General features: G+C 34.0%; 1 protein-coding gene across 1 annotated transcript in view; it reads left to right on the top strand.

The window, feature by feature from the left end:
- The first annotated feature begins 6 nt into the window (after positions 1-6).
- SGPP1 (sphingosine-1-phosphate phosphatase 1) overlaps positions 7-19,771 on the top strand; it is a 33,176-nt gene continuing 13,411 nt past the window's right edge. The window contains exon 1 of the mRNA XM_006915112.2: positions 7-361. Within this exon, the coding sequence (XP_006915174.1) occupies positions 188-361 (174 nt within the window). The 5' untranslated portion in view covers positions 7-187. The remainder of the gene's footprint in view (positions 362-19,771) is intronic.

Raw genomic sequence — 19,771 nt, 5'->3', positions numbered from 1 at the left:
GCGGCGCAACTCGCTGACCGGCGAGGAGGGCGAGCTGGCCCACGTGAGCAATTGGCCACTCTACTACCTGTTCTGCTTCGGCACGGAGCTGGGCAACGAACTCTTTTACATCCTGTTCTTCCCCTTCTGGATCTGGAACCTGGACGCCCTAGTGGGCCGGAGGCTCGTGGTCATCTGGGTGCTGGTCATGTACCTGGGCCAGTGCACCAAGGACATCATCCGCTGGCCGCGGCCCGCCTCGCCGCCGGTGGTCAAGTTGGAGGTCTTCTACAACTCCGAATACAGCATGCCCTCCACCCATGCCATGTCGGGCACCGCCATCCCCATTTCCTTGGTCCTCCTCACCTACGGCCGCTGGCAGGTAAGGTTCCCTCTCCTCGCCTGCGGGAGTTGAAGAACTCGGAGTTCTTTTTTTCTCTCCACGGTTATTTTAATTTGGCTGTTCCCCTCCCAAACTTTTCTGCAGGTTTTCACAGTGCCCGCAAACAGGCCCTTTTCTTTCTAGGTTTAAAAAAATTAAATGATCAGAGGAAACCTAGAGACTTAGCCATCAGACTATATTTTAATAGTAATGCCTTTCTTAGGACCCAAAGGAAACACTGTTCGTGAAGTAATATATTATCATTGGTCTTTGGTTGAGTTTTTAAAAGGTTTTAATTTTTCGATGCACAGAATATAATTGATTAATTATAATGTCCTTATAATGAATTGTTAGGTAACTAAGACCCATTTTCACCGTAGTATATGGTGCCTTGTGCCAAACTGTTTGTTTCGGTCTTGAGCTTTACTCTGAGACAGTGTTTATAAAACAGTAGTATAATTTCAAAATAGACATGGTCGGTCCAGGCAGTGAGGTAATGAATTTTAACGAAAGCCACCCTTTCTGGAAGTTAATGGAGAACAGCTTGAATTCTCTTTTTAAGGGGTGTGGTTGCTAATTTGCTGATAGTCGCCAAGTTTATCTTCTGGATCACTGATCTGTAGTATCAGTTGTTGAACTACAGTATATTATGTTAGCTTTAAAAATGTATGGTTTTATTCTTAATATTTGGGTTTTCGATCAGATCAGTGAGTTTGTAAAAATGGCAAGTATGACAGCGTGGCCATCCTGACAATTCGGGATGATGTTTTTAATGTAAACGTTTTATATTTTGCCTACTTCTTTTGGGTTCCCATTTTTCAGTTTTTCATGGTCCATAAATTAGATTTAAAAACTGATTATCGCGAAGAGGAAAATTTATTCTTACACTGATGTCTTGTTTTATGTCTTTTAAATTGTAAAATTTGTTCATCCTGCAGACCAGTCTCTTAAGAATAAAGTTAATAAATATAAGGAACCTAAGGAATCAGATCTTCTCAACTTTTTTTCTGTTTCAGTGTAAAATCACTTTACGTTGAGAAAACACACATTCTGTATAAAACAACATTAAAACAACATTATGATAAGCTTACTTCTCCCAAATTTAGTTTCAGTGTAGATAAAATCTTGTTCCTTGGACACTTCTTACAGTAGCATGGAAAACATGTAATGTGCATAGTAAGAATGACAATTATGAGGAACGAGTACCATGGACAGGTTTTTTTCCTATTTAACCAAAAGAGATTTACAGTGATAATTAGATTGTAAAACAGTGCTTCCTGTTTTGCATAATAAATATCTCAAATTTTATTTAATCTAAATATTTCAGAATATAAGGTCATTCATTTATGTTTGGCGTGATATGTACTGGTTAGCTAATGATGTTTCTCTTATGTTCATGAGATTTTCAGGATTCTATAACTATAGGGCCTTTTATAACTCCTCAGTTATAAATTAGCAGTCCAAGTAAGAGAAAATAATTATTTTTTGTTCATTATCCAGTCAGAACACATGCTAACAGGAAGTCTGAAGACAGTACTGCTGGATTGTGTACAGATGCTGCTATCAGTATTCTAACATTTCAGGGTTATTTGAATTATCAGAATAAGCTTACCTTATAGTTTTTGAACAACCTTTTATATTCAAGGTTTGAGAAATTTGTACATCATACGACTTTAGAATTTGAGCTAGATAGGACTTTAGAAATTACCTAGACTCAAACTGTCATTTTACAAATGTGGAAACTGACTAATTACATTAGAATTAATCTTATATAATTAAATTTCTTGTTTAACATTTTCACTCTACATTTGAATAATTGTTTATCTTTGTGTTAGTTGTTTTGAAAGTAAGGCTCCCTTATTGAAAATTTTATGCTTACAAATGTTTGACTAATAAGTACAGAAATCAAAATGTCTCTTTTACCTTTTTACTGTCTTTAATCCTTGCTGTGAATTGAAAACCAAAGTACCTTCCTTTGCTTAAGTTGTTTTGGTCTTCTTCTCTGTCAATGAGTATTGTACTTTGGAGGCTTATATTTCCAGAGTGGATAATGAAGAAAAAATATTAGAAACTGGGAAAAGAATTAAACAATGAAAGCCTGGTGTTTTTCTAATTAATAGCAGTTTTGGTTGACAGTCCTGTCCTGCTGTGCCCCTATTACTTATTCAGGACAAGTGTGGTTACTTCTGTATGCCTAGGATGCTGAAACATCTTTGGAAACTGAGTTATCTTGTATACCATCGCTTTGGTTTGGAATAACTGCTTGGTCCTCCCTGCCACGTATTGTTCCTACTTGAAATCTGCTCAAGATTCACCTCCTACATAGAGCCTTTTTAATTAATCCTTTCTGTTTCATTATTCTTCATTTGTTTTTAAAATGACAGTAGACAGATTACTTGGGGGCTTGTTTAAAGTGCCTGTTTCTGCACCTTCCAGAGATTCTGATCCATTAGATAAGTAAGGAGCATTGCATTTTACTGAAGTTCTCTTAAGATTTTTGAGGGAAAAAATGTACTTTCTTCAACCCCTTCCAGTAAAATTAAGTCTTGGTGCTTAGGATAGATAGTTTATATTTCTCCAACATTGCTGTCTCAGCTCTTTTGCAGTTCCACTCTTTGAATCTTTTTCAGGTACGTTATAATACAGAGAGGGAGGGAAGAGCAGTGTGGCTCAAAGGAGTTATTTGATACTGGAAAAATTTTTTTTAAATGTTATGATGATGCAAGATGGAAAGCGTTGTGGCATTTCTCCCGCTATTAAATAACTCGAGATCCAGTGGCCAGGATAATGATTATTGCTCTAATATTATTTGTTGGAATTTTTTGTAGGCTGAATTAGAAAAAAATAGAAAGTAAGGAGACTCAGATATTAAGAACATAGTCTTTTAAAGAATAATCTTAAGTAAAAAATAAGGAATTCCTTTTGTATTTATGGTTGAATGTTCTTTCCAGAAATAAAATTCAATTCTTTTCTTTTATTTTAATGCCTACAGCACTCCATCTTCCTAGGAATAAAATTCTTAATTTTAAAATTATATGGCATATGATGAGTTCTAATTATATACTTGATGGAATAACGTTAAGAAAGTTTTAGATGAATTTTATTAAAAAATTAGTGTCATCACATCCTTTATAGCTAAACCCATTCCCAACAAGTCCATATGTTTTCACAACTTTTAATATTAATAGTTATGTAATATTATTATTAACATTATTAACATTTATTAAGGTCTTACCGTAGGTTAGACATTGTTTGAAATGTCTGTTACCTCATTTAGTCTCCTGTTTATAACATCCCAGTGTTTCGGCCTACTATTAATAACAAGTTTACAGATTAGGAAGCTGGGAGGGAAGTTTAAGTAACTTACTCAAAGTGACACAGCTAGTAAGTGGCAGAGGCTGAATTAAACAGACTCCAGAGCTTATATGGAAAATTCTTTTCAAATCACGCTGTGATTTTTAAATAATATTTGCAACAATAAATATTTTTGAAATAGATATGATTGTGTTCTTAAAATGCAAAAATAGCTTTTATATGCCTTGAGAAGATAATGTGTGTATACGTACATACCTAGTCAATATCCACAAATATTAAGTCATTGACTGAAATCAAATACTAATTTGACAACCCTTTTCTTGTCTTCCTAACATAAATAAAAAATTCATAATGTAATAAAAACTTTGGAAAATAAAAGCACCTAAGATATTCTATCAAAATATAGTTTATTGTGGATAATAAAGAAAGATATCTGTGAGATCATGAAAAGATAAAGGAAGAAAGGCAAGAAGTAAGTTACGAAATAGGAGAAAGCAGAAAATACTTCAGGAGTCAAGGGAAACTGATCGCTAATAATTCTGGGAAGAAACACAGTTTATTAAAAAATCCAGTTGGTTTGCTACTTTATTTCTTTTTACCTAGCATGTTACTTGTGTTTGAAATGTACATGTTACTGATTTTATAAATGCTTATTATCAATTATTGACTTAAAATTAATTTTATTTGAATAAGTAATATATTGTAGAAAATTAAATATTTATATAAAAATATGAAGAAGAGAGTACATTTCTTTTGGTTTTTGTTCCACAGCTATTTTCTGTTCCATAGGATATTTTTTACAGGATTTATTGTTTTATATTTTTGTTTAGCCTTCTAGAAGTAGTCTTTACTTGTATGTATATATATTTATACATAAATATATATGTGTATATTTATATAGTTTATTTTTCATACAGATGGTAACATACTATTCTAGACCTATTTTTTTCATTTCATATTGTGGAGATTTCCCTTTTTTTTTACCCAGCAATTAATAAATACTAATTTTGTGCCTGGGATTGTTTTCAGTGCTTTAAATCACTTAACTCTTCTAATCCCCATAAAATCCTATGGGTATTATTTCACTGGTTTGTAGAAGAAACTGAGGCATAGGGAATTTAAGTAACTTGACTTTGCCTAAGATGACTCAGCAAGTACATAACAGAGCTTGGATGGAAACCCAGGCAGTTTGGCTGCAAAATGATATTATACTTATGTGTTATATTGCCTCTCCATATTAGTATTCTCCATATTACTACAGTCATGTGCCACGTAAAGGTGTTTTTAATCAAGGAGGGACCACATATACGAAGATGGTCTCTTAAAATCATAATAGAGCTGAAAAATTCCTAGCACCTGGTGATATCATAGCGATTGTGGTACCGCAACGCATTACACAAATACTTACTCTTATGTTGCAGTAGTCTTCAGTATTCAATACAGTAACATGCTGTACAGAATGGTAGCCTGGGAACTCTAGGGGAACAGAATTTGTCACCCCAAAATACCTCTATCTGTTTGGCCTAAGGATTATTTTACGCTGGTTAATTTTAAGAAACAGCAGACACTTGGGGAGAAGCTATGAAATCAAGTAGATGATCAAGTAGAAGTTACCCTTTGTGAAAGATGTTAACATTTGTTAGGGAAATCTCCATTTATAAGGGTGTCTACCTCATCTGAAAGAAGGGGATAACTTTATCTCTGTAGGCTCTTCTTGATGCAGAAGATGGTGATATAAATTTATATAACAACCTTACTCTTGTTTACTGTTCTTTTTCTGGTAACCTTTCATAACTGACTCCCAATATCATCTTTTGTCTTCTGCTAAAGATTACTATCGGTAATCCCCACCCCAATATCATCTTTTGTCTTCTGCTAAAGATTACTATCGGTATTTAAGGTGGTGGTTTCAGTCATTTTGGTGAGTTTTCCTGGGTCTCTCCCATGTATACAGGAGGTATATGTGTTATTAAACTTCTGTTTTTCTCCTGTTAATGTGTCTTTTATTAGAGGGATGTCTCAGCCAAGAACCGAGAAGAGGGAAAATTATTTTCCCTCCCCAGAAAGCCTAGGTTTGTGTAAGTACACTCTCTGATCACTACCACGAAATCACCTGATACATTTCTCAGAATGTATCCCATCGTTAAGTGGCACACGACTGTATATATAAGTTTTCCACATTTGCATGACATTTCAATATATTAATATAGTACAATTTATTTAATAAGTTGATTGTCCCCAGTACTGCCTATTCATAGCCTTTATCTATTTTTTTCTATTAGATTGTTGATATTTTACTTACTATTTTTTTTTTTTAACTATACCTCTTTGGGTTCAGTGTTGCTCTTTCAGTAGTGTTATTCCACTTCAAGTACAGCAGGTCCTCAAATAACATTGTTTCATTATAATGCTGATAAAAATAAATAAATTCCTCGACAGGCTACTATCTGTGTGAAGTTTGAACATTCTCCCTGTGGCTGCATGGGGTTTCTCTGGGCACTCACTCTGGTTTCCTCCCACATCCCAGAGATGTGCACATTAGATTAACTGGTGTGTCAGCATTGTCCCAATCTGAGTGAATGTGGCTGTGTATGTGCATGGGACCTGCAATGGAAGAGTTCCCTCCTTGGGCCCTGAGCTGCCTGGAGAGGCTCCAACCAACCACAACCCTGAATTGGAATAAGCAGGTTGGAAAACAACTATGTTACTTTTTAAATAAATCTTTCTTAAATGTATGTATAGCTCATATTTATTTTAGTGTTTAATATTAGAAGGGTTTTTAGTCATTATTTAGAAGCTTGGTGATGTATTTGTGACCAGAAATATGGATAGGAACTTAACTTTTGTTATCAATTAGCCTATGGTAAAATTGGTTTCGTTATACTTTTCCTGAAAGTTGCAATTTCCAAGAACCTGTGGACAGTGTTAAGTGAGGACTTACTGTATAGCATAAGAACCTTGCAACAGTATACTTTCATTTTTCCTCTTCCCTTCCTTGTGTTATTGTCATGTTTTACATCTACATGTTTTAAAACTCACAATATGTTGTTGTAATTTTTGTATAATGTTCCAGCATTATTTCTAGAAATCTTTTTTTTCCTCCTCTTTTTCCCACACTCTCCCTTTCTGGAACTTTAATCTCCTGTATGTTAGACTGTTTTAACACTGGTCACTCACAGACCACTGATCTGATAATGATGATGATGACGGTAATGATTATTACAGTGTTTTGCTCTCTGCTTCATTTTGAATAGTTTCTTTTACTATGACTTCAGGTTCACCGATCTTTTCTTCTGCAATGTCTGATTTTCTGGTTAACTCATCAAGTCGGATGGGATATAATTTCCGATAGTTTATATTTACAAGTTCCATTTAGGCATTTTTTAAAATCTCTCATTTCTCCGTTTATTATGTTCCTGTTTTTTTTTTTTTTTTTTTTTTACATCCTTGAGTATGTTTATAAGATTTTTAATGGTGGTTTTAAGGTCCTTATCCACTAATTTCACCATCTTTGTCATCTTTGTGTGATTCTGATATTTCTCCTGGTTATGGATCATATTCTCCTGCTTTGCTTAGTAACTTTTATAGAGTTTAAGATTTTGTTGTACTCCTTTAAATAGTGTTGGACTTCGTTCTGGTGTACTGTTAAATTGCTTGTCAGTTTAATCTTTTTAGCTTTGCTAGAGTGGGTTCAGACTAACCATAATCTAGAGCTAATTTACCCTCACTGGTAAGGTAGTAGCCTTCTAAAGGCTCAATTTCCACAACACTGTGGTGGGAAAGCAATTCCAGACCTATGTGAGTTTTGGAAATTGGCCTACTACTTTCTAGTCTTTTTTTTTTCCCTAGCCTGGTGGGCTTTTACTCCATATATGCACTGCTTAGTCCTCATCTTAAAATTAGTACTCACCTACAGATCTTCAGGGCTCATTCTCTGTGCCAGAGTCCTCTCTCCAGTACTTTCCTGCAAAATATAGCTGCTTTTGCCCTCCGGGAACTCTTATTGCCTTCCTATCAGTGAAACTGCCAACCTTTGTTTTGGTTCCTCCTCCCATGTTGCATCCTGGAAACTGCCTCCAGCAGCAAGCTAGGGCCGTCATAGGGCTCAACTGGTTTGTTTTCACAGTCCTGTGCTGCTTGTTTTCAAATAGCTGAAAACAGTTGTTTCATATAATTTTTCTAGTTTTCTGGTTGTTTACAGTGAAACAGCTGTTCTTACAACAGTTAATCCTTTATGGGCAGAAACAAATCCTCTCACCTCTACTACTGTTTTTGTTTTTTAATGTATAACAGCTTATTGAGATGTAATTCATGTACCATACAATTCACCCATTTAAAATACAGAATTCAGTGGCTTTCAGTACATTCATAGAATTGTACAACCATCACCACAGTCAACTTTAGAACATTTCTCTCAACCCTGAAAGAAAGTCAGTAACCGTAGTAGTTATTGTTTTCCTCAATCCCAGGCAACCCCAGGCAACCACTAATTCACTATATATTTTTATAGGTTTGCCTACTCTGGACGTTTCTTATAAATGGAATTGATGCAGGACAGGGTAGATTTCCTTGAGTCGGCAGGAGACCAAGCCCTGCACCGAGGGAAGAGGGTTCTTTGGTGGAGAGTGTAGAAAGAATTCAACGCACGCCAAAGTTAGGGGCAAAAGGAAAGTTCATTAAAAAAGGGGGAAAGCAAAGACAAAAACCTAAGACAAGGAGAAGAAAAAAGCCCCAAGTGTTTGGGGAATTCTCTCTTTATATATCATTCTTTAGTTCCTGTGAGTTTAAAAGACTGTTAACCCATTTCCTTTGAAATGGACATACAGTGAGGAAGAGGAAAGAGAAGAATATGTAGCATGAAAGGACTGCCGGCAGTTCCCAGCCTTTAATCCACAGGTTCCCTATGGTTTTAGCCATAGAGAATGAACGATTATGTTCTGTGTAGGGCAGCCACTTAAAGACTGTTTTTCTTGCTTGCCCTTCACAGGTGTGGTAAATGGCTTGTTAGCAACCCCAGCAGAAATCTTCCTTTGTTCTACAGGTGTCCTCCTGGCCTTGTTGCAAGGCTGATCAGCATATTGCTGTTTCTTAATGTGTGTGATTTAACATTTAATTCTTTTGCCTCTTCTCTACATTTGAAGCATACTATATGTAGTCTGTTGTGACTGGCTTCTTTCACTTAGTATAATGTTTTGCGATCCATACATATTATAGCGTGTATCAATACCTGTCTTTTTTTTTTTTTTTGCTGAGTAATATTCCTTTGGATAGATATACCACATTTATTTTTTCATCTGATGGTCGTTGCGTTCACTTCTTGGTTATTTGAAATAATGTTGCTGTGGATACTTTTGGATAAGTTTTTTCATGGACATATGTTTTTGTTTCTCTTAGGTTATTCATAGGTTTTTGAAGCCTTTTATGTTGTGGTGAGATTAGCCTTTTGTTTGTAGTATGATTTGTAAATGTCTTCCTAAATTGTTCTTTTCTGACTTTGCTTTTTTTCCAAACCCAAAATCTTTTTATGTATCAGTCTTTTATACCATGGGTTCTGGGTTTTGTGTAATATTTGGAATGGCCTTCTACTATGGTTTCTTACAGTACTCTAATGGTTTCATTTTTTTATACTTAAATCTTTGAGCCATTGCTTGCTTTGAGGAAGGGATTCAACTTGATATTTCCCCGTAACACCATTTATTGAGTAATTCATTTTCTCCAACTGATTTGAACTGTCACTTTTATCACATATTAAATATAGGAATATATTTGGGTCTGTATTCATATTTTCGACTTAGAATTGATATATGTGGTATATGTGGGCAAGTTCTATACAATTTTTGTAGTTTTATAAATATAATTTTTTTCAAGATTGTTCTTGTTTTTACTTGTTTATTTTAGAACATGTCTAGTTCTAAAAAAAAATCCTTTTGCTATTTTTTTCTTGGATAGATAAAATTTTACCCTCACATTTAAGTATCTTAATTTACCTTTAAATGGTTTTATATATGTGTGAGGCATGGATCTGATGTAATTTTTTCATATAGATAATTGGCCTAGTACCATTTCCGAATAGTTTATCCTTTCTCTACTTTTTTGTAATGCCACTTCTGTTATATGTCAAGTTCCCATATATCTATGGGTCTGATTCTGGGTTCTCTGTTCTGTTTCACTGGTCTATTTGTCTCTTTATCAATATCATTGTCTGCTTTACTTGCCTTAGAGTAATGTTGAGATCTTCTTATGAAAGTTCTCTACCATTTTCTTCGAGATTGTCTTGGCTATGTTTTGAATATTTGCTTTCAATATACATTTTAGAATCAGCTCTTTAATTTCCATGAAAACCCCTGCCTGGACTTTTACAGAAATTGCAAAAAATTTATAAGTTAATGTAGAGAGAATTGATAGTGTTACTATATTGAATCTTTTTATCTGTGAATATGGTAAATCTTATTTAGGTTTTCTTAAATATATTTCAGTGATGTTTTATGATTTTTCTCCATATGTATCAAGCATATGTATCTTTATTGTAACACATCTTTTGTTAGATTTCTTTCTAGTTTATATTTTTTTATTACTGTTGTAAATGATATCTTGTTAAAATTCAATTCTAACTTTTTATGGCTGGACTATGGAAATGCATTTGATTTTCACATATTGATTAAATATGCAACAACCTTATTCAACTCTCCATTAATTTAATAATCGTATATATATTCTCATCTGTTTTCTATAGAGAAAAATCATTAACTGAGAATAAGGACAAGTATTTCTTCTGTTGCAATTATACATTTTTTTCTTCTCGTCGACTACAAAGCTTTACTTAAAGTAATGATGCGTATCCACAAATATGTAATCTTTTCATTTCTAATAAGTTCTAGACAATAACATAAGCCCTACAGATAATCAAGGCAAATACAACAAATATGGTTCATTTCTTCAAGGAGATTAGATGGATGTTTTAGGAAGACTGTTGTGTCTGTAGTATGGAAAATGGACTAGAGAGAAGCAAGACTAGAGGCGCAGGGATGAGGTTACTCCACCGGTCCAAGGGAGAGATGATGGGGATCTAAATCAAGAGACTGCAATCAATGGCCTGCTGCCCGATTTTATATAATTTTATATAAATGGTTTTTATATTTTTAAATAGTTGAAAAAAGTCAAAAGAAGAATGATATTTTGTGACACTTATAAATTATATGTAATTCACAATTTTAGTGGTTATGTATAAAGCTTTATTGTAACACAGCCATGTCCATTCTCTTACATACTGCTTGTGGTGCTTTCGTGCTACAATAGCAAGTTGAGTAATTGTGCCATCGACTATATATAGAGTACAAAGCTCAAGATAGTATTTGGCTCTTAACAGGAAAAACTTTGCCAGCCCCTGATCTACTATCAATGGCAGTAGAGAAAAATGGATTAACTTAAGAGTTATTAAGAGATAGAACTGACAAAACGTAGTGATTAATTGGATTTGGCAATAAGAGGAAAACAGGAATAAAAGGTTATGTCCAGATTTCCTGTTTGGAAAGCTGAGAAATAGGAGTTTGATTTATAGATATAGAAAATATTGAAAGCAGATCAGATTTCGGGGAAAGGAGCAGGAGCATGGAGATGAATTCTGTTTTAGATATGTTGAGTTTGAGGTGTCTGTAAGACAGCTATCTAGAACCATCTCAGAGGCAGTTCTATACATTAAGGAGACCTAGACAGGTTTGGTGTCATCAGCATACACGGGTGGAATGAAGTGATGAAAGTCGATGATATTGCCCTGGGGAGAGTACACACAGTGAGAACAGATGGTTTAGGAAAGCCTTTAAAGACATCAATATTTAAGGAATAGATAGGGTAAAAAGAACCTGAAACAGGATCTGACAAGTAGCAGTTTGAGAGATAAGAAGGTATCTTAGAGACTATCTAAGGCTCTGTGTGTGTGTGTGTGTGTGTGTGTGTGTGTGTGTGTAGGGGTCCTAGTAACCTATTTGAACTAGATACAATAACCGAAATGAAAAATTCCTAGAAGGACTCAGCAGATTTGAACAAACAGAAGAAAAAAAAAAAAAAAACAAAAAAAAGAGAGAAAAATAAATTCATTTGAAGGCCTGAGTTGGGGTATCTTATGGACATCAAGGGCAACAAAGTACTGTCAGGCCTTCTGAAGGATTGGAGCCAGGCTCAGAAATGCTATCAGAACTAAAGGCATGCCATACATTTTTGTTTCTTTCTCTCGCTCTCCCTCTCTCCCTCCCTCCTTCTGACCTTTCGTCCTCCCTCCCTCCCTCCCTCCCTTCCTCTGTCCCTCTTTCTTGCTTTGGCATGTGTATGTCTCTCACTCCTAATTTTATAGTATTTCCAATTCGAGCATACAACAGAGACTGATTGACTTTCTTTCAGATTACTATTAGAGAAAAGAATCTAAGCTCAGTCCAGCCAGTGGTTTTACTTCTCTAGGGCCAATGTCCATGCCTGATTATTCAGTAGCTGTGGTCAAGAGAGCAGCAGGATCACACAGTATAAGGATGTCTCTAGGGGCACACTGCTGGGTCTAAGTGAGGATGTATACAGAAGAAAAAGGTGTAGATTGGATGATACCATAAAAAGAATATACTATGAAGGGAAACTACAAGTGAAAGAAAGAGGATGTTTCTAGAAAAGGAATTATATTGTTAAATGATAAGAGGACAAGCAAGATAAGTACGGAAACTTACAGAAGTCTTGAAAAATAAAAATAGGAAACAAGATAGTATTAACTTTTTCCTTACAGTTTGAAAATAATTGGGACCATATTGTATATGGAGCTTATCCTTTTTTATTTAATATTATATAATGATTATTTGTTAACTTGGCTATACTATAGTACCTAGATTTTTAGTCAAACACTATTCTAAATGTTTCTGTGAAGATTTTTTTTATGACACATTTTTTACATTTTACATGAGTAGACTTTGAGTAAAGTAGATTATCTTCCATAATGTAGATGGGGTTTTATTCAATTAGTTGAATGCCTGAAGAGTAAAAAGACAGCCCTCCAAGGAAGAGGGGATTCTGCTTGTAGACTGCCTTTGGCCTTGAGTTACATCAACTCTTCCCTTGGTCTCCAGCCTGCTGGCCTACCCTGCAGATTTTGGGCTTGCAGCCCCGACAATTCTTAGAATAAATCCAATAATAAAGCTAATTCCTTACAGTAAATCTCTATATATACACACTCTGAGCTTTCATAATCATGTGAGCCAATTCTTCACAATAAATCTTTTTTTAAATACCTTATTGGTTCTGTTTCTCTGGAGAACTCTAATATATTATGTCATACGTTTTCCAATCGGTAAAAATTCGTAGAAGACATTCTTAATGAATAAAATATTTTTATATTCCTACAAAATAGTGTTTACACTACAGGGTTGTCCTTACTGTTGATATTATTATCTCCATTTGTAGACAAGTGAACTGAGGTACCAAGGGATTATGAAATTAAGCCCATGTTCCACACCTGAAGTAGTAGCACCTTTTGAAGAGTCTGCCTTGCTGACAACCCTTTAAAAGTTCCCTCAGCTATTGGGCACCCATATTTTTTCTACAAGATCTTTTCCTTCTGGAATTGAGAATAGGTACTGAGTTTGGGTGGGTTTCCTCAATGAGGTAAATTCAGAAACCTTTATCTACCATGTAGACTAAAGAGCAAAGAAGCTGGTCTGCAGAAGAAGAATAGAAATATGTAAAAGGAAGAGATGGTCTCATTACTGTCCATTTTGTAGATCCAGTTTCTTCTTGAAGCTTAGTTTCATTATGCCATAAGGTTCTGTGAGATATTCTCTATCCTTATATCTTTATTTTTTCAAGATAAGTTGATTTCTGTTATTTACATTTTTACTTAGAGTCCTAATAAATGCATATAGTAAATGCCTGGAGCCAGGTCTGCGTAGTTGCAAAAACCTGTATTTTAAACTACTGTATTATAATCAATCAGTATTGCCTTATTCATTTTTGTGTGGTGTATTTATAGTTTTATGATAATAAACATTTAATATATGAATTCTTATATTTCTATGTTATTATTAGTATATAATTGTAGGAGAGAGATTACTAGGCCAATGTATATACATTTGGAATATTTAGACCTCTTTTATATGTATAGACAAAATGCTTTCCAGAAAGTTTATACAATTTTCAATAAACTATCAGTATATGAGAATAAGGCATATGTGTCATTGATGCATTATCCTTGTCATCTGTTGTTTATATATATATTGTCCATTTCTCAAAATATTTTTTTTCTGGTGTCTGCCATATTTAATTTACTCTGAAAGTTTTAAATTCTATTAAAGATAGTTTTTGTATTTGCCTTAATTACAAGTCATTTTACTGACTTCATTTACTAACTTTGATGAATGTGAATGGAAAATGCCTTAATATAAAAAGTAATTCTGATTATGTGTGCTAGTTAAGGAAAGCGTATCAGTAAGAAAGAATAAAACTGTTTGGTAGAATAACTGAAGGAAGTGTTTAGATAAGTGTTCCTGTAGTAGGATGTGTAATGAAAAGATTAGGTGGTGGTATGAAATTAAAAGCATCTAGGATGTCCTGTGATCTCTTTCGGGTTTGGTAAATTATTATTAATTTGAAAATAATGTGAAGGACTTGTAAAACCTAATTAGAGGAAATATATAAATTCAGTAGATAAAGTCAACATTCTCTAAGAAAAAGAAAATGGAAACTAGAAACTCCTACCAAACTTAAAATTATTACCTATTTGTGTAGTGTTAAAAGTGTAAAGTAACAAGCATGGTAAATTATGAAAGGCATCAGAATTGGCCACTACAATATACTACTACATGTTATTTAGCATCCCTGGATATGTTTCTTTGTCTCTAAAGAGACGGGAGTGGAATTAATACCCTTAAGATCTCTTATACCTCTAAGTGAAATTTGTACCTAGTATCCATTGTAAGAAAAACTTAAGTTAAAAATGACTGAGTTATAATCTGCTTGATCCTAGGGGTACAGGAATTAAACAAACAACATACTTTTATACATGGAGGGTAGTTTAGCATAGTGATTAAGAGTTCATGAATCTCAGCTCATAACTTAATACATACCTGTTTGACCTTGGGCCTCTCTTTGCCTCATTTTGATTTAAATTAGAATACCTACCCCATTTGGTTGTTCTCATGATTAAATTAGCTAATATTTTTAAAGCTCTTAGAATAATGCCTGGTCATAATAAGTGATATGTTAAATAAAATTATTTAATCAAAATAGCATGTTTGCTTATTTCTCCCAAAGTGCTGAGAAAGTGCTTTTGTCACCCCAGACTAGATTTGCTCCCAACCTTGGAAATTTGCATAGGGATTTTAAAAAAGCAATCACCACAGAATCCACATGAGACACTAGAGCAGTTTTCTGGGGCCATATAGTAAATAGGGCTAGATTATCCAAGAGACAATTAGATAAAAAAAATTCTTTGATAGGTTGGAATTGGAATGTATTAATGAATTGGAAACTGCCTGCAAGATGGATTTACTAAGTTTCTTTTATTTCTACTCTGGTTTCTGTAGAGGAAATCAGGAATTTCTTGTTCACCTTGTTCATTGTCTATCTGGAAAGCTGTGGTCTCCTGCAGCTCTAAAATGATAAAAGCTGTAACACAGTCTTTTTCTTTCCTCACAAATCCTTTCCCTATAATCGGAATTGAGAAATGGATCCTATTTTGTCAACATTAAATTATATTAACTAGTATGGTAATAAACAGTACTTTCCTTATGGTTTGTAATGTAAAATATATTTTAAATTGTAATTGATGTTTATACGATGAGTTCTATTATTAAACTGATCCTGAGTTTAAAAGAGAAACTAACTAAATGACATCAGATGTGGATAGGTCAAAATAATAGATTGAGTTGAAAATGTTTCAGTTCACATTTTTATCATTAGTGTATACATTAAATGATTGTACATGGGTCAGTTTTTGTTTTACCTATTTGAACCCATGTATTATTCTCCATTAGCCTACCAGTATGGAAAGTACTATGAAAACATGCTATTTTGATTAAGTTTTTTGGCTTATTTTTGCTTTTAGTATAGAAATATAGTTCATAATGTGCTATTGTATGAAATGGGTTTTATATTTCTATGCAACTTGGGTTATTTTATTTTAGAAAATGTATATTAGTTTCAAAAGCTTAAACTACAGAATCTGTACCTAATAATGTTTATTCTAAACAAGCATTGGAAATTCTCTTCCCTAAGTTTATTCAGGATTTTCAAATTGCTGTTTATTATGGTGGATTCCAGAGATGCTCTTAAAATGAAAGGTTAACACAGCCCAGGTTTGAGGCCAGGAACTGAGTGATAACTATGGTATCATTGGTAACCCCAAGTTATCGTGAATGCGATACTGTAAGACTGATGTTCTTAGTGGCCGGAGGCTGTATTTACTTTATTCAGCAAGTGTTTATTGACTGCTGACTGTGCAGACACTGTTGTAGTCACTGGTAATACACAGTGAACAAAAAGACTCAGATTCTTGCCCCCATGGAACTTAGATTCTCGAGGAAAGAGACAGACAATAATTAAAAAAATGATTACATAGGTATATTAATATACATGTACATATAGAATATATATAAAATATTTCCTAATGCATAAATATGTCCTGTGTCGAAGATAAGAGTTTTTAATTTCTCTCAGTAATGTTTTGTAATTTTCAGTGTTCCAGTCTTTCACTTACTTGGTTAAATTTATTCCTAGGTATTTTGTTTTTGGATGCTATTGTAATTGTTATATTAATTTCCTTTTCAAGTCTTTCATTGCTGGTATATAGGAATGCAGCTTTTGTGTTGATCTTGTACCTGGCAGTTTTGCTGAATTCATTTATTAACTCTAGTAGGAGTGGATAAATGAATGTGGATTCTATGGGATTTTCTATTTTTAAGATGTCATCTGTGAATAGAGTTTTACTTCTTCCTTTCCAATTTAAATAAAAGAAATCTTTTATTTCTTTTTTGTGTCTATTTGCTCTAGCTGGAACTTACTATACAATGTTAAATAGCATTGGTGAGAGGTGGACATTCTTGTCTTGTTCCTGATCTTGGGGAGGAACCATTCCAAGTCTTTTGCAATTGAGTATAATGTTATCCGTAGATACTTCATAAATGCCCATTATTATGTTAAGAAAGTTACCTTCTATTCCTAGTTTTTTTTGAGTGCTTTTATTATGAAGGAATGTTGGATTTTGTCTTTCTTTTTGCAGCAATTGAGATGATCATTTCTCTGCTACTGCTAGCTTTGCACTTAATTTTCTCCTCTTTTTCTAGTCCTTAAGGTGTAGAGCTTTGACTGATTTGAGATATTTCTTCTTTTGAATATACACCTCCACTGCTATACATTTCCCTTCAAATGCTACTTTCACTGTATTACATAATTTTGGGTATGTCGTGTTTTTGTTTTATTCATCTCTAAGTACTTCCCTGTGATTTCTTCTTTGGGACATGGTCATTTAAGAGTAGTTTAATTTTTACATACAGTTGATCTTTATTATTCATGGATTGCATATTTGTAAATTTACCTCCTCATTAGAATTTATTCATAACCCCCAAATCAGTACATGCACAGACATGTGCAGAGAGGCGAAAAGTTTGAATCACCTAGCATACATGTTCCCAGCCAAAGTTGAACAAGGCAGTGCTCTGCTTTCTTGTTTTAACTATTATACTGTAAACGAGAGTCTTTTTCACAATGTATTTAGTGCCTTGTTTTCCACATTTTTGTGCTCTTTGTTCTGCTGTTTAAAATGGTCCCTAAAGCACAGTGCTGTAGTGGTATCTAGTATTCCTAAGCACAAGAAGGCTGTGATATGCTTTGCAAAGAAAATGTATGTGAGGTAGATAAGATTAATTCAGTTATAGTTCTGTTGGCCATGAGTTCAATGTTAATGAACCAACAATCAGTGCATCCAGAAAAAAAGAAGAGGAAATTCACCAATTTGTATGTAAGGAAAGTGCTAAAGTAGTATCTGTAAGAGTATGATGATGTTATGGAAAAGATGGGAAAGTGGCTAAATTTGTGGATTCATAAGTTGGCAGTCAGTTTAAAAAAAGAAAGCATAGTGGACAGCATTATCATGAGGCTGAAAGCCAAGGAAATTTGAAGTCATGTTACCTAGAGGAAGGAAAATGTTAAACTCTTCTTGGGTTGTGCTGGTTGGATTGTACTTTTCAAAAGGCATGAAAAACTTGCACTGATCTTGAGGCAAGATCAAGAGGCTGCAGGAGACTTTAAAATATCAGCTAAGTTTAACATAGGTAAAGGATTGCGGAAGAGCAGATTTTCAATGCTAAGAAGGCTGGCCTGTAGAACTGTCTGTTTTTCTCTTCAGTTCTGTCAATGTTTGTGTCATTTATTTTGGGCCTCTTGTTTAATGTGCATATGTTTATAATTGTTGTATCTCCTTAATGAACTGGCCTTTTATCAACATATACTGTTTTTAGTCTTTTGTAATAGTTTTTTGCCTTAAAGTCCATTTCATCATATTAGTATAGCCACCTAGCTCTCTTCTGGTTACTGTTTACATGGAATGTTTTTCCATTTTGTTTTCTTTTAACCAGTTTATGTCTTTGTTTCACTTGATATAAAGTGAATCTCTTTAGGCAGGAAATAGTTGGGTTATGTATTCTTATCCATTCTGCAACTCTGCCTTTTGATTGAGGAATTTAAACCATTTCCATTTAAAGTAATTAGTGATAAGGAATGACTTCTGCCATTTTGTTGTTTGTTTTCTGTATGTCTTATACCTTTTTTTGTTTGTTTGTTTCTCATTTCCTACATTATTGCTTTCTTTTTTGTGTGATTTTGATTCTTGTCTCATTTCCTTTTGTTATATTTTTAGATACTTTCTTTGTGATTACCATGGCGATTACAATGAACAATAAGATACATTTCGAAGGTATAACTGATACTGTTAATGAATTGGATGATAGATATGAATGAGAAACTCAAATATAACAAGATGTTTGGCCTGTGAAATGGAACAATAAAGTCATTTACTAGGAAGGAGATAACTGCAGGAGTAGCTGGCCAGATGGGGAAATGGAAGAGAAATCAGGAGCTCAGATGTGGTCATGTTATATTTGTGATGCCTGTTAGACACTGAAGTGGAAATACCAAGCTAGAGACAGAAATTTGAGTTATAAACATAAGGATTGTATGTAATTCCTGAGACTGGATGAAATCATTAAGGAAGTGAGTATAGATTAGAAAGGAAATATCCTAAGAACTAAGCTCTGGGAGACACTAATACTAAGGAATAGTGAAGAAAAGGAGAACTAACAAGGATGACTGTAATGGAGCAGTCTATATATTTTTTACATATTTATAATAAATTCTATTTTTTGGGAAAGGATAATTCTGCACACATCTATTTTTCTTCCAGTTAACATCTAAATGAGGATAGTGGTCCTAAATTTGTTTTCAGAGACAGTTTAATATAAAATTAAAGGTAGACGAAGTTTGTGTATTCTTAAATATAAATAAATGTGCCAAGGGAATTGGTTACTATGGATAATTCTTCCTCTCACAAAAAGATCACATTTTAGAAATGTTACTTTTCTATAGTCTATCTAGTTTATTTCCTTTAGTCTTAAAAACTATAGCCTTTTTTTATTTGCATAAATTTAACTGATGAAATACTCCTTTGCTTCGATACTTTGTGATGCAGAATTCTGTTATTCAGTGGAGAGTAAATATGAACGTCACGTAGTGAGAGCTGGATTAGATATTTCCCCAAATGTGTTACTTTCCAGAAAAAAGTCTAGGGAAAATATCCTGAAGATAGAGACTAATGGCTTAAAAATATCAACCAATCAATAAGAATGAAAATGACTTATTCTTTTCACAACTCTTCACCTTACCTTAGTGAAGTCTAAAAGTGCTCTGGAAAAGGGGAAAAGGAAAATAAAAGGCTCATAGCTTCTTCTTTAGCTTCTGCCTCTAGCTTGATTGCATTCCTTTCCTATTTTTAAACACCTTGAGCATAGTAAACCTGAATAAATGTGTTTGAGTTAAGTTAAAGCCAGTTTCATTGTCCCTGTTCAAAACTCTCTT

This window comes from Pteropus alecto, unplaced genomic scaffold, assembly GCF_000325575.1.
Source record: "Pteropus alecto unplaced genomic scaffold, ASM32557v1 scaffold276, whole genome shotgun sequence".
Taxonomy (NCBI): domain Eukaryota; kingdom Metazoa; phylum Chordata; class Mammalia; order Chiroptera; family Pteropodidae; genus Pteropus; species Pteropus alecto.
Note: the sequence above shows the minus strand (reverse complement) of the source record. Positions and strands in the feature narration are given on the sequence as shown.